This window comes from Rhinopithecus bieti, unplaced genomic scaffold (genome assembly GCF_001698545.2).
Source record: "Rhinopithecus bieti isolate Rb0 unplaced genomic scaffold, ASM169854v2 scaffold_11380, whole genome shotgun sequence".
Lineage (NCBI taxonomy): Eukaryota > Metazoa > Chordata > Mammalia > Primates > Cercopithecidae > Rhinopithecus > Rhinopithecus bieti.
This window is the reverse complement of record NW_016807225.1, coordinates 2,182,212-2,197,031: the sequence shown is the minus strand read 5'-3', so window position 1 is coordinate 2,197,031 and position 14,820 is coordinate 2,182,212. Positions and strand designations below refer to the sequence as shown.

At 39.4% G+C, this 14,820-nt stretch overlaps 1 protein-coding gene across 23 annotated transcripts in view; it reads right to left on the bottom strand.

Moving 5' to 3' along the window:
- Nucleotides 1–14,820, bottom strand: part of TTLL5 (tubulin tyrosine ligase like 5) — a 300,796-nt gene that overhangs the window by 267,916 nt on the left and 18,060 nt on the right. For all 23 annotated transcript variants that reach the window (XR_001887070.1, XR_001887069.1, XR_001887071.1 and 20 more), the window contains exons 4-6: nt 12,116–12,198; nt 10,166–10,272; nt 3,816–3,946 (exon numbers count right to left, since the gene is read on the bottom strand). Coding sequence is in view for 20 of the 23 variants with exons in the window: in XM_017880546.1 (XP_017736035.1) it covers nt 3,816–3,946; nt 10,166–10,272; nt 12,116–12,198 (321 nt within the window). In the remaining 3 variants the exon portion in view is untranslated. The remainder of the gene's footprint in view (nt 1–3,815; nt 3,947–10,165; nt 10,273–12,115; nt 12,199–14,820) is intronic.

The following is a 14,820-nucleotide window of genomic DNA, read 5'->3' as shown; positions in this document are numbered from 1 at the left end:
CCTCTGCTTCAGGATGAAGATGTACTAAACAGGTTCCCCAGTTCTTTCAAGTGCTTTCCAGTTCCTACAGTGGCAGCAGGCTTAGTCTAATAGAAACAGCAATGAACCTGGAGTAGAAAGATCTAAGTTGCAATTCTGGCTGTTCAAATATATGACTCTAGAGGTAATGTGCTTAAATCATCTAGTCTTATCTTTAAAATGAGATTTTAAAAATTTAGCCTGATTTGCTAAGATCTCTTATAACTCTAAAATTGTAATTCTACATATTTACCCATTGCTTTGAAATCTTAGTCATCTGTAATTAGTTGGTGGACATGAAAATTCACATGTTAGAATCATTTCTCAGTCTCTCTTACAACTAGAGATGGCCATAGAGCCCAATTCTGGGGAACGTTTTGCTTTTATGATACTGGTATCACCCCATCTTCTTCTTTGTTGCTTCTTTCTTCCTTCTGCTTAGAAAGCTGTCCCCTTGAGGGGAATGGCTAGAGTTGGCAAAAGATCTTTAGTCAGCGTCTTCAGGGTCACAGACCTCTAATTCTATTCTACCAAATACTGTAACTGGCAGTGATGGCACCAGGAGCCTAGCCAGACCAGTGTACCATGTATTCCAACCCCTACACTCAAATTACTGAGAATAGTTTGGGGAGTACCCAGGCTTTCACATCTCTGGAGACAGTGATTGGTCTCTAGGCTATATCTTTACAGGTTTTCTCTTATTAGAACAAAAAGCTATAAATTCATGAGACCACCTTGGCTGTTGTCTCTAGTGTTTTTAGGCAATCCTCATGTCCAATCCTTATCAGTTCTCTTTCAAAGGCCCTGCAGGGGCTATTCCAACCGCCTTCTGCCTTTTTAGACACCCACCCATTGCTAGGCCCCTCACTCCTGGCACAAGACCTCATCAACCTGTTCACCAAGAAGGCTAGGAATTTGTAACACAAACCTATTCACCTGCTTTCCTCTTCATCTAAAATGTTATCTGGGTCATCAACTTAGCCTTATTCCTTCTCCTCTTTCAGGAGACACATGCCCACTTCTCTTTCTAATGCTCACTCTTCTACTTAGGTTCTTGATTTAACCCTCTCCTGCCTCCTCTGAGACCTCATTCCCTTATTCCTCTTCAATCTCCCTTTCCTCTCTGATTCTCTGTGGTGCTGCTTCTTTTCTTCTCTCCCTTAGTAATCACATCCATCTCCATACCTGCAGCTTCCAGAAACTACATCTCTGGCCAGAACTCAAAGCTGCTCTTACAACTGCCTACAAAACACACTACCTGGATGCCCCATCGAAATCCAAATCCATCCCTTGTCCAAAATGTAACATTCCTCTTCCCCTTTAACAGCTCCTCCTTTGCCTTCCTGGTTACATTCCCTGGTTAAAAACCCAATGGTCTTCCTAGCTTCTCATACTCAAACCTTAGGATGCCTCTTTGATCCCTGCCTCACTTCCCATACACAGGCAGTAATGTTTGTTCTCGCACTCTTTCTACTCATACCTATCCATTTTATCCACATCACGGCAGTAACCTTCAAAGAGCCCACCATTTTCTTTTCTCTGCTTCTGCGGACTCATTTCACATAGTTATTTTTCTAAAGGCCAGTCTGTTTATGGTGTCCCTTTCCTTCCAAAAAAATTTCCCATTGCCCACACTCAAGCACTGGAGGGCCAGAACATAATACTATTAATTAGTATTATTTTAACTAATACTAATTAATAGTAGTTATTAATAACATAACTACAACTTTAGTTAGTAGTTAAACATAACATACTAAAAGTAAAATAGTAAAACATAGTAAAAACATAGTAGTATTAATATAGTTAGTAAACATAACTACCACTAATAATACAAACATAGCCTGAAATAGGAAATAGTATTCAACATTTATCAAGCCACCCCTATCAGGCACCATCCCAAGTGCTTTCCACATATTAACCTACTTAAATATCTTGACAACATTATAAGGTCAGCACCAGCAATACTCCCATTTTATAGATGCGGACATTAAGGCACACGGAAGTTGGAGTAACTTGGCTAAAGTCACATAGCAAAAATTTTCTTAACTACAAATTTGCAGCTTTGAGTGCATTGAAGCTCGAAGTTCATTCATTTAATTAGAGCTCTACGTGACCCACTGCAGAGCCATCTGTGGGCAGACAATGAATCGCCAACCAATAGTCCCAACCACAGCAACAAATGCTATTAGATAAACGGTGAAGCAGGCGTTCCTGATGAACTGCTGGTCTCCTCTGCCAAAAGATGGAACAATTCACTAGGTGACCCAGAGAGACTGGCAAGCCTAACAGGTTAAAAGAATCAAAAGTCAGGAAGTCTAGAGATAACTCTCTCTTTTCCCCATGCTACTTCGTCTCTCCATAAAACTGAAATAGTCTCTTTCTTGGACTTCTTGGGAGGAAAACTGTCATCTCTGTGCATCTCACCTGATGTTCCTCATGGGAGAAGTGACTTCTCTCACACTGGTGCTACTGGGGAATGGTCACTGCATGCACGCTGCCCAGTGCCATTAGCAATGAAGCACAGAGATGAAGAGCATGGCCTCTGAAGCCAAACTGCCAGTTTGAACCCTAACTCTACCATTTGCAAACTGCATAACTCACGGAAAGTTTCTTAACCAAACTGTACCTTAGTCACCTCATCTATAATACTACCAGAGTAGAGGTGCCAATTAAAAGAGTGCCTACCAGAAAGGAAACATTCAGTAAGTATTAGTTATTACCACTGTAATTTGGACTTTCACAAGAGACCTGCCTCACATCTCATCTGTACTCATGCTTCTTCTGTGCACTAAGCCTAGTGAGTCAGGCTCTGCCCCTGTGGAGGAAAGCCTGAAACCAGCCCAGTGCCTCTGCCTGGCCTGGGTGGGTAAGTTCACAATGATGCAAAAGAAATAAGAAGCCCATTTTAGATCTGGATCCAGGCCGTGTGTTTCTGTATCACTTTACCAGCCATACAGCTGACCCTTAGATGCCCCATGTGTATTTGTTTTTATTAGTCTGAACTCAAAGGGGAGAGACTGTGACTAACTTGTAGCTCCAAACCCTAACATCCAAAGATATGTGATATCTCTACTCCCAAAGAACATAAATTACACAAGACTAGAAATCGAGGCTGAAAGAATGTTTCTTAAATGGCAAGGGAAAAAGGGATACTGAAAAGGAAGCATGTATAATTCATATGCAGGAATATAAAGTATCCTCACAGGCCAGGTGTGGTGGATCATGCCTGTCATCTCAAGTCTTGCGAAGCCAAGAGGGGAGGATTCTTTGAGCCCAGGTGTTCAAGACCAGCCTGGGCAAGAGAGCGAGATCCCATCTCTACAAAAAATTTAAAAATTAGCTGAGCCTGGTGCTACATGCCTGTATTCCCAGCTACTTGGGAGGCTGAGGAGGAAGGATCACTTGAGCCCAGAAAGCAAAGAGTGCAGTGAGCCATGATCGTGCCACTGCAGTCCTGGGCTATAGAGGGAGACTCTGTCTCTCTAAAAAAAAACAAAAAAAATCCTTACATAGGCACTAAGTCATCAATGGAGAGAAGGGACATCAAGCAAAAATACGTAAGGGGCATGCTTATATGATGCCAACGTGTCCTTACATAAATGATACTGACAAGTTTACTGAGCATATCAGAATAAAAATAGTTTTTAAAGTTACCTCTGCAACTGTTTTACTAAAGAGTCACAGTTGTCTAAGGATTTGGAAAGCCCTGATTGGTTGACACCTTGAGGCGGCTCTTGGGGTAAATATTCCCCAGGTTCAGTTGCTGGGGACTGAGGCATTCTCTGTCAAGCACTTACTACAAAATTCCGCGTACTCAGCTGGCAGGAGGAAGGTCTGGGGGAGGATGTGAAAAGCCTTAAATCCATGTGTATGCTGCATTCGAATAATGTTTTTGTACAGTCGGTCCTTCCGGGTAAGTTCATAAGACCTAAAAAATCAAATAAATATTTCCATTCAGTAAACCATGACTCAGAATTTTCCTGCATTACCACATTCTAAAGAGTTACAGTTCACAGTCTTAGACCAGTTAGTGAAGACAGTATTATATCCTAAACATATCACTGTTAATCCAAAGGCTTATTAATCATTTTTATCAAATGGGTTTTTTGGTCAGATTTTTTTCATTAAGATAAAATCTCCACACGTTTGCCCTTTTTAACGTGTAATTCTATGAGTTTGGACAAACACATACAATTATGTAATCACCACCACAATCAAGATAAACAACAGTTTCAACATCCCAAAAAGTTACCTTAAGTCCCCCTGTAGTGGACCCTCTCAATCACCTCCAGTCCCTGGGAAAACATTCATTTGTTTTCTGTCCTTATAATTTTGCCTTTTCCAGAAAGTCAAATAAGTGGAATCAGACAGTGTGTATCCTTTTGAGACTAGCTTCTTTCACAGAGCACAACTCATTTGTTATTTATCATTGTTGTTGTATCAGTATTCTGTCCCTTTTCTTGCTCAGTAGTAATCCACTGTATAGATGTACCACAGTTATCCATTCACCAGTTGAAGGCGTTTGGGCTGTTTAGTTTTTGGAGATTATGAACAAAGTTGCTATAAAGCATTTCCATATGGATTTTTATATGAATGTACGTTTTTGTAAGTTTTACTGTAAACATAAGTTTTTATTTCTTTAGAAGTGGGACCGCTTCATTGTTCAGTAAGTTGTTTTAGTTATTTATTGTTGTACAACAAATAACCTTAAAATACAGCAGCTTAAAATAACGATAAATATTTATGACCTCATAGTTTCTGGGGCCAGGAATGTGGGAGTGAGAGAGCTAGGTAGTTCTGTCCCAAGGTCCTTTATGAGGTTACAGTCAAGATACTGGCCAGCACTGCAGTCATCAGGCTCAACAGCGGATGGAAAACCCAACTTCCAGATGGCTAATCACTCATATGGGGCTGCCTGCCTGCAGAAGGCCTCAGTTCCTCCCCACATGAACCTTTTCATAAGGCCAAGTGCCTTCAAGTTGTGATAACTGGTTTCTCCCAAATCAAGTGATCCAAGAAAGTGAGCAAGAAGCTGTAATGTCTTTTACAATCTAGTCTAAGAAGCGACAGTCACTTCTGTCATATTGCACTAGTTAGAGGCAAGTCACTAAATCCAGTCAACACTCAAGAACAGAAAAATTAAGCTCAACCTTTTGAAAGCAATGCCAAAGAATTTATGGACACATTTTACAATCACCACATAAGTATATGTTAAACTTTATAATAAACTGCCAAATGTTATTCTGAGGATATTGGAAAAACAAGCTCCGTTTCTCCTGCTATATTCTGAGATACTGAGGAAAACCAAAGTGTTTTCCTACTCTGTAATCTCAATTCAATATAATCACTCAACACTTTAGACACCAAATGTGTGGGAGTTGCCCCACACACAAAGCAAGCAATCTTGCAGTGGGTGTCCTCTAATTCAACTCAATTTTGACCCTACCTACCTGGAGACAGTGTCAGTTCCCATAAGTTGAAGGCTCAGTCCCACAACACTGCCTCCCACTTCCAATGCCAATAGCAAGCCCCAAGTTGTTTTACCTGTGCTTCTAACCACCTGGCTGTAAATAGGGGTCCCTACAACTCCCTCTTTGGGTTCAATTAATTTGTTACAGCAGCTCACAGAACTCAGAGCAACACTTATGTTTACTGGTTTATTTAAAAGGATATTACAAAGGATATAGAGGAAGAGATGCACAGGGCAAGGTATGAGAAAAGAGGCGCAGAACCTCTATGTGCTCTCCGGGCACACTACTGGCCAAGAATCTCCATGTGTTCTGTTACCCAGAAGCTCTCCAAACCCAGTCCTTTGGGGGTTTTACGGAAGCTTCATTACACAAGCATAATTGATTGGACACTGGTGACTAATTCAGCTTTCAGCCCCTCTTTCCTTCCTGGAGGCTGAGGGGTGGGCTGGAAGTCCTAAACCTCTAATCACGCCTTGGTCTTTTCTTGTAACCAGTTCCCATCCTGAAGCTACCTAGGGACTGCCAGGCACCAGTTAAGTCATTAGTATGTAAAAGGACACTTCTCACTCTGGAGATTCCAAGGAGTCAAGCAGTTATATGTCAGGAAACACGAGGAAGACTAACTACATATTTCACAAGATCACAGTTATCCAGAGTGGCTATACAACTCTGCATTCCCGCCAGCAAAAGTGTTCCAGTTGCCATGCATCCTAGCCCACACTCGGTGTCTTCTGGTTTTTGTTTTTAGCCATTCTAATGGGTATATTGATACTTTGTATAGTTTTAATTTGTATTCCATTAATTACTAATGCTATTGAGCATCTTTTCATGAGCATCTTTTATTTGCCATCCCTGTATCTTCTTTGGTGAGGCATCCATTCAGATATTTTACCCATTTTGAAAAATAAAGTTGTTTGTGTCCTTATGATTGAGTTTTAAGAGTTTGTTATATATTCTGGACACCAATTCTTTATCAGTTACGTGTTCTGCAAATATTTTCTCCAGTCCATAGCTTGTTTTTTCATTTTCTTAACAGTCTTTCAAACAGCAGATATTTTTAATTTTAAAAAAGTCAAATTTATCAATTTTTTCCTTTTATGACTGTGCTTCTAATGCTGTATCTAGGAATCCTTTGTCTAACACAAGGCTGCAAAGGTCTTCTCTACTCTATGTTTTCTTCTGTGTAAGTTTTACAGTTTATGTTTTATTTTAGGTCTATGACCCTTATTTCAAATAGGTTTTAAAATTGATTCACAAGTATAAAATCTATTCTAAAACAGATTTCACATATAAGTAAACAACAACAACAAAAAATTTGACTGTTGATAAATACACCCAAAATTTCAGGTTGTAAAAACCGAAACTGTGAAAGAAATTCCAGCTCCAAAAGCTTCAACAGAGTCTGTACTATTCACTATTATAAATCATTATAAAATATTTTAGGAACCCTGTGTGTTTTACTTTAATGGATTATTTAATTCATGACTCTCTAATAGTATAAAAACATTTGGATTAATCAGATAGTGAAAAAAACACCAGTACTCCAACGAAAAGCAAGCTCACAGACCAAAGCATTCTGGAAGTTTTTACACCACAGGTATCTACAGATGTGACCTTCTGAGACACACAGCATGGCAAAAAAAATTCTGAGTTAATTCTAAGTAGAATGTAAATTGAGAAAGATTAACTACTAAAACATCAGAATTTCTGAGATGTTTTCTTAATTTGTTTTAGGGGAAAAGCATTTAGCATATTTTAAAAGGACTGTCCAGGAAAATCAAACACATGGTTATCTAATTCATATTGGTAAATCTATTGCCATAGCAATAACTGTCCAACCTCTCATGTAACTATGTGGAACTCATATCATCACTAGCACCACGGGCCTGAAATGACCCTCCTGGATGGGACGCAAGACAAGCCTTAACTTTAGAGTATAATGATCCTATTACAGTAAAGACCCAGGTTAGGAACCCCGTTGAGAACTTAACTACATCATTGAGAGATGGATATAGAAGAGGCAAAGTTATAAAGAAAATCAGGAAAATTAGCACCTTAAAACCAGGGTAGTAATTACTATTATATCAGGGGTACATTCTTGTGTACAGTACTCCAAAAAGGCACTTTGGTTAGCCTCGACTGGACTCACTGGTCTATGATCTGTTCCACTCCTTCAAAATCAACTAAGAACCTTTGTGGTAATCATTAAAAACTTATTCAGCCTGTTCCACAGTTCAGATTCCTTTCTATGATTTCAAAAACTGCTTTGTCAAATCTAGGTACCACAAACATTTCTTTCTTATCTATAGCCCTCTTCTGAAAATTGAGCAGACGTACTCAATTTTAGTGTACATAAGAATCACCTAGAGAACTTCCTAAAAAATGCATGTGAGAACCAGGTCTCACCTCTCAAAATTCTGGGATGAAGCCCAGGATTCTGCATTTTAAACAAGTACCCCAGAAGATTCTGATACAGACAGTCCAGGACCCACACTAACCGCTGATTTAATCTACAACAGTAATTTCCTAACTTCCCTGTTACAAATTACCTCAATGCTTTTTAAATATATAGCTTTCCAGGTACATATTTACCTGGAAAGGTAAGGTACCTAGAAAGTGCTTAAATATACACCTTCTCTGGAGATGGTAAATTCCATGAATCTGCAATGGGACCTGAGAATGCATATTTTGCAAAAGTACCCTAGGTAATTCTTATCATTAGGGAATTAGAAACACTGAACCAGAGGGTAAGGAAAAGAATGCATTCTCCTACAGATGCCCCACATCAGTGGTTTTCAAACTTCTTTGCTTGGTACATCCTAAAATTTGGGGAAACTATATATCCTCTTGTATGTTTAAGCTGACATGTAAGATTTTTCATCATAAATTTAAATTGTTCCAAAGAACCTGATGAATGATAAATATTACATTAAGACAAAATTATAACATCAACCTTTTTTTTTTTCTTTTCTTTTTTTTTTTTTTTTTTTTGAGACAGGGTCTCTCTGTGTTGCCCAAGCTGGAGTGCAGTGGCACAATCATAGCTCATTGAAGCCCTGATCACCCCAAACTCAGGTGATCCTCCCACCTCAGCATCCCAAGTTGCTAGGCACATGCCACCATGCCCAGCTAAAATTTTTTTTTTTTTAGAGCCATGGTTTTGCCATGTTGCGCAGGCTGGCCTCCAACTCCCGGGGCTCAAGCGACCTGCCTGCCTCGGCCTCCCAAAGTGCTGGGATCACAGACACGAGCCACTGCAACCAGTCAACACCACACTTTTAAGTATACTGAAGGGAACCTAAATAACATAAAGATTCAATACCTCATTTTTTAAATGTCATTAAAGGAAAAGCTTTCTGTCAGTAAAATTTTCACTTTTAAAATATGCTTTTAATGAAGTTAACATATGTACAGAAAAGTATACAAAGTACAAGGCAGGGCATAATGAATGTTGACAAAGTGAACACACCTGTGTAACCACCACTCAGGTTGTGTATAGAACATTCCCAGCATGCCAGAAAAGCCTCCCTTAGACCGCCACACAGACACTATCCCGCAGTCACTCTTGTTTTTAATTCTTCCATTTCATTTCCCACAAACAACAGGTTAGCCTAACATATTTAATACTTGTCTTTTACATCATATCATACCTTCTCTACAGCAAAATTACACATAGGAATTGAAATATAATATTTTTAATTCCCTGTGATCATAAGGCTATAACTGTTTATATATACATAACTGATTATCATAGCAAGTATTGTAGTATACAATTCATCCAAACACCAATGACACTCAATTCTGTGAACTCCTTCCTAATTATACATCAAAAATCACAAAATGATCAGTCATTAAAATTATGTTTAATGATCTATCAGCTAATAGCTAAATTATATCATCCTTCAATTATTTTAAAAACAAAGAAATAGAAACTACCATCATGCAAAAAGGATTTGTTATGCTATTACTAGAATTCAATTAGACACCAATTTTTTTCTACCTTTCTTTGGAACCCTAAAAATTTCTACACCTAAGGACAACATACCAGACTAAGATTCTAGGTGAGCCATTCTTTAATAAAAGTGAAAAAACAGTAACTGTGAAGGGGAAGTAAGAAAGGCAAACCCATCATCATGAGAAACTATCTCCCTTAAAACCATCCATGTCTACATAGCCCTTAGAAAGGGATATCCCTACATGCTCAGGGATATGAACACAAGTTTGATTTGCAGAGTGCTGTTCTGTACCAGAAAAATTTCTTCTGGCCGGGCATGGTGGCTCATGCCTGTAATCCTAGCACTTTGGGAGGCCAAGGCAGGCAGATCATTTGAGGTCAGGAGTTTGAGACCAGCCTGGCCAACGTGGTGAAACCTCGTCTCTCCCAAAAATACAAAAATTAGCCAGGCATGGTGGTGCAAGCTTGTAATCCCAGCTACTGGGGAGGCTGAGGCAGGAGAATTGCTTGAACTCAGGAGGCAGAGGTTGCAGTGAGCCAAGATCATGCCACTGCACTCCAGCCTGGGTGACAGAGCGATACTCATCTCAAAAAAAAAAAAAGTCTTCTTCTACTTCATTTTCTTCTCCCTCTTCTTTAAGGACATTAATTACCTCTGCTGGCTACATGCCCCAACGTCCTGTACCTTTAAATGAAGCAAAGCAGCTACAAAGAGCATTACCTGGGAAAGTGATTAACTTTTTGTGCTTCAGAGAGGGTGCGCAGTAAGAAGGGCTTCAGGTGGGATCCTGTCCACATTAGGTTATAGTCAGTGCTGCTTGGGTGAACCTGAGGGCAGACAGAAAGACAACAGGCAAAAAAACATCAGAGATACCCCTTCTCCAGGAAAAGCAATGGCAGAAAAAGCCACAGTGATTTTTTCATCCATAGTGTACTCATGGGGGTGGCCCAATTAGTACATGAGCCTAGTGAGACAAAAGCAGTGTATCGCAGAACAAGTTTAAAGAATAGGAGGGTTGGGCAAATCCCAGATGCAGAAACCAAAATAAATTAACCCTTCTAGAGAAGTCCATGATGTCTCTTAATATTCTTGTATTTCTTTCTCAGGCTGTCCTTATCCTTGCAGATACTGAGTATGAAGTGCTGATCAGAGATAAACCTTATAGGAGTACACCAACTTAGAATTCACACATTCATCCATTAAAATTCTTTTGTCCATTAATTCAACAATGAGGCACCATGTTAAGTGCCAGAAATAAAACAGCAACAAGACAGCATACAAACTGGTATCAGAACTTCCCTCACGGCCAAGTGCGGTGGCTCATGCCTGTAATCTCAGCACTTTGGGAGGCCGAGGTGGGAGGATCATGTGAGCTCAGGAGTTTGAGACTAGACTAGCAACACAGTAAGACCCTGTGTCTACAAAATAAAAAATCTTTTTAATTAGCCAGGAGTGGTGCCATGCACCTGTAGTACCAACTACTTGGGAGGCTGAGGCAGGAGAATCACTTGAGCCCAGGAGTTCAAGGCTACAGTGAGCTATGATCATGCCACTGCTCCCCTGCCTGGGTAACTCAGTGAGACTCCGTCTCTAAAAATAAAAAATTTTTAAAAAAAGAACTTCCTCAAAATGTCTCTCACAAATCTCAAGCAAGGAACCAGACTTTTATCAATTGTCACAAAGTATCTATGGTGGAAGTCTGTTCAGCCTTTTGCCTGTCCTTTTGATGTTAACATTCCAACCTTCCAGCTTTCTTTGGAGAATGACTTCCTCCCTGATTTTCAAGAACCTGCCAATCACCCACCCATCCCCTCCCACAAGGAGTGGATCCAAACCCAAGCTAGGCCAATCATTCTATCTCCAGAATGTGATTTTTGAGCAAGGAAAGGCAAAAGGACAATGAATGGAGTCCAGCCATGTCCATGGCAGTGACTTGAGAAGATGATCCTCAAGATTCCTGTTCCTAGATCCCTGGGGCTGTCCTGGTCTCTCTCCTTCCAAATGCCTGCCTTTTCAGCTTTTTCTCTGATTCTGCTGGTCCCCTCTGCACACCATTCTGAAAATCCCTTTTGGTTTTATTTGTTTGTTTGTTTGTTTGTTTGTTTTTTGAGACAGAGTCTCACTCTGTCGCCCAGGCTGGAGTGCAGTGGCGTGATCTCGGCTCACTGCAACCTCCACCTCCCAAGTTCAAGCGATTCTCCTGCCTCAGGCTCCTGAGTAGCTGGGACTACAGGTGCACGCCACCATGCCCAGCTAATTTTTGTATTTTTAGTAGAGACAGGGTTTCACCATGTTGGCCAGGATGGTCTCAATCTCCTGATCTCATGATCCACCCACCGTTTCAAGTTAAACAAAGTCCATTTCAGTTGCCTGCAATCAAAGAACCTTAATTGGGTATCAGACAATTCCTTATAGGCAACTGTGCCCCTAGCCCAAGCCCAAGAACAAGCAAGAAAAAAAATTTTTCTAAAATCATCTGGAAACATTTTCCATGTATCGCAAGCAGAAACTAGTAAAGCCACTCTGAAATTCAATCTGAGTTATGGATCATCACTAAGTATTGGTCCCATGTACTTCCTAGAGCTGGCCCTGTTAGCTGGTAAAGTCAGTTAGGTGACTAAGATTTTCAGCTTATGAGCAGATCAGGTGAGGTAGTAAAAATAAACTTACTTCATGAAATCCATGTGCTGTCAGAATGCTGCGTACTAGGCGACTGTCCGTTCGTACAATCTTATAAGACAAATGATAACGTTCTAAAGAAAACCAGAATCAAATTCAGTAACTAGAAAGTTCATTGTAAAAACAAAAATAAACTGTAACATGGTGGCTTAACTATACTCAATAACATTACATGCTACCATTAAAACAATTATAAGTAAGTTGAGCATATTTTGGACCATGAGTTTTTAAAATGAAACTCACTGGAGGTCATTAGACATGGATGGGGGGAAAAAATCGCACCTTGGTTTTCACTAGTTTCTAGATGAAATTTAACAATGGCTTCAGTTAGGATTTTAAGCAACAAAACAGGCAGTATTAGCATTATCTGTGACCCTGCCACCAACAGACATCAGATATTTTAATATTATTTTACAGTTATAATTATCTCAAAATATCACTTATTCTCATAGTATTTAAAAATTATAGTAGTTAATAGACGTTCACTAGATTGTGCTATTTAATACACTAATAAAAAAGCACGTCACAATTTCTTAAAAAGTATTTTCATTACTGTATTTCAACACAATGTATTTCCTTTGTAATTATTTACTTTTTTAAAATCTATTTTAAAATATTCTTCTGCGAAGAGGCCCATAGGCTTCTCCAGACTGCCAAAGGGATCTATTGTACAAAAAAGGTTAAAAACCCCTGCTCTAGATAGCCCTCTGTATCCTCTAATGCTGATTACCAGTACATCTTAGACCAGAGGTTAGAAACTGGAAGCCCAAGGATGAAATTCAGCCTGCAGACATGGTTGGTTTGTTTCTCATGGTGCTCTAAAAACAAAATTGAATTCATTGTTTAGCTTCTGAAATGAAAAGAATTCATATAAAACTCTAGATTTCTAGGCTTCTCTTAAAAAACCTGGAAACCTGGGCTTTCTTCTCTCCAATGGCAAGAATCAGCTGGAGAACTGCAACTGCCCCATTCGGGTCAGGCCACACTCTTCAGTTCAGCACAGGACCTGGCCTGCTTCACTCAATCACATTTCCTGCCAGGGCCAAGTAAGTGTTTGTGCTTGTGACCACTACGGGAGAGGAAAGTCTGAAACCATGTGAGATTTCAATATATTTACTCTGGACCACTGAATTCGATCTCTTTCTATGCAGCACTACTAACTGAAAAAGTTAGCTAAGAATTCTGCAGAAGAATTTTTTTAGAGGACTTCATATTGAACGATTCCTGAATTGAACAATTCTGAATGATACAGACACTCATGGACAGACTCTAGAACAATATTCGGCCTCTACAGTCAAAGACAACAATTTCCTTTTCAAGTTTATGTGAAGATATTCATAAATCTCTGCTGCTACTTACTCAGCACTGGCAGGAACACCATGCAAAGCAGACACAGGAGGATTAACATTTAAAATGTCAATCGCTTCGTTTTTTTCATTCTTGTGGCAAACTTTCAAAGTCAAGTAACAGTGTTATCCCAATGATCAGTCACTATTACTTTGTCTTTGCAGTATCATTATAAGAAGCACTGCAGAATCATGTGGGAATAACAAGATAGGCTTAGAATATCTTCCAATGTCAAAAAAGGGAAATACTCAAAATCTGACTAGGGACATGTCACTAAGAGCTTAAAAAGGCTCTCGAGGGCCAAGTTTAAGACAATTTGAACATAAAAATGAATAGTGACAGAGATAGATTATAATGTACTTATAAAAGAATCCATGTATTCACACTGATAAGGAGTTGAGAGGGAATATGGGTTTTCTTTCGCTGCTGTGACAAATTACGACACATTTGTTGTTGTAAGGCAAATTTATTGTCTTACAGCTCTGTACATCAGAAGTCGAACACAGGTCTCACCAGGCTAAAACCAAGGAATTGGCAGAGCTGTGTTCCTTTCTGTGGGCTTTCCCTCCCTTTTCCATTCCTTGCCTTATGGCTTATGGTCCCCTTCCTCTATCTTTGATGTCAACCATGGTTGGGTGTAGTCTTTTTCACATCACGACACTCTGGCCTCTTCTACTCCCTTCTCCCACTTTAAAAAACTCTTGTGATTACACTGGACCCAGGTGGATAGTCCAGGATAATCTCCTTATCTTAAGGTCAGTTGATTAGCAACTTTAATTCCATCTACAATCTTAATTCACCCTATGCCATGTAAGATAACATATTCACAAATTCTGGAAATTAGAAGGTAGACATCTTTAAGGGACCATTATTCTGCCTACCACACAAGAGAAAGCTATTATTTACAGAGAATCCAGCTAATAAATGTAGAAGGAAAGATAGAAATGAAAAATCACCATCTTACAAAAACTATAAGAGTAAATGATTCAAACAAGAATCAGTGGATACCAATAGGGAGAGGCTATTAGGGAATAGGACATGCATACATCTCAAAATATCTTACCAGAGGATGCTTGTAACAAAGGGGAAAGGCACCTTTACAATGAAGCCATCTGGTGAACACAGTCTTAACCAAATGATCAAATGTGCCATCACCAATACCGCAAAATAATGGCATCACATACTTCCAAATGTTATACACTGGGTGATACGGTTTCACTAAGCAATATTCCTACAGATTTTTAAAAATCTGAATTTAAACATGTAGGAACCATCAAACATGAATAATAATCAAATTTAAGGATATCCGTAAAACAATCAGTCTAGAATATTTTAAAATGTCAATGTCA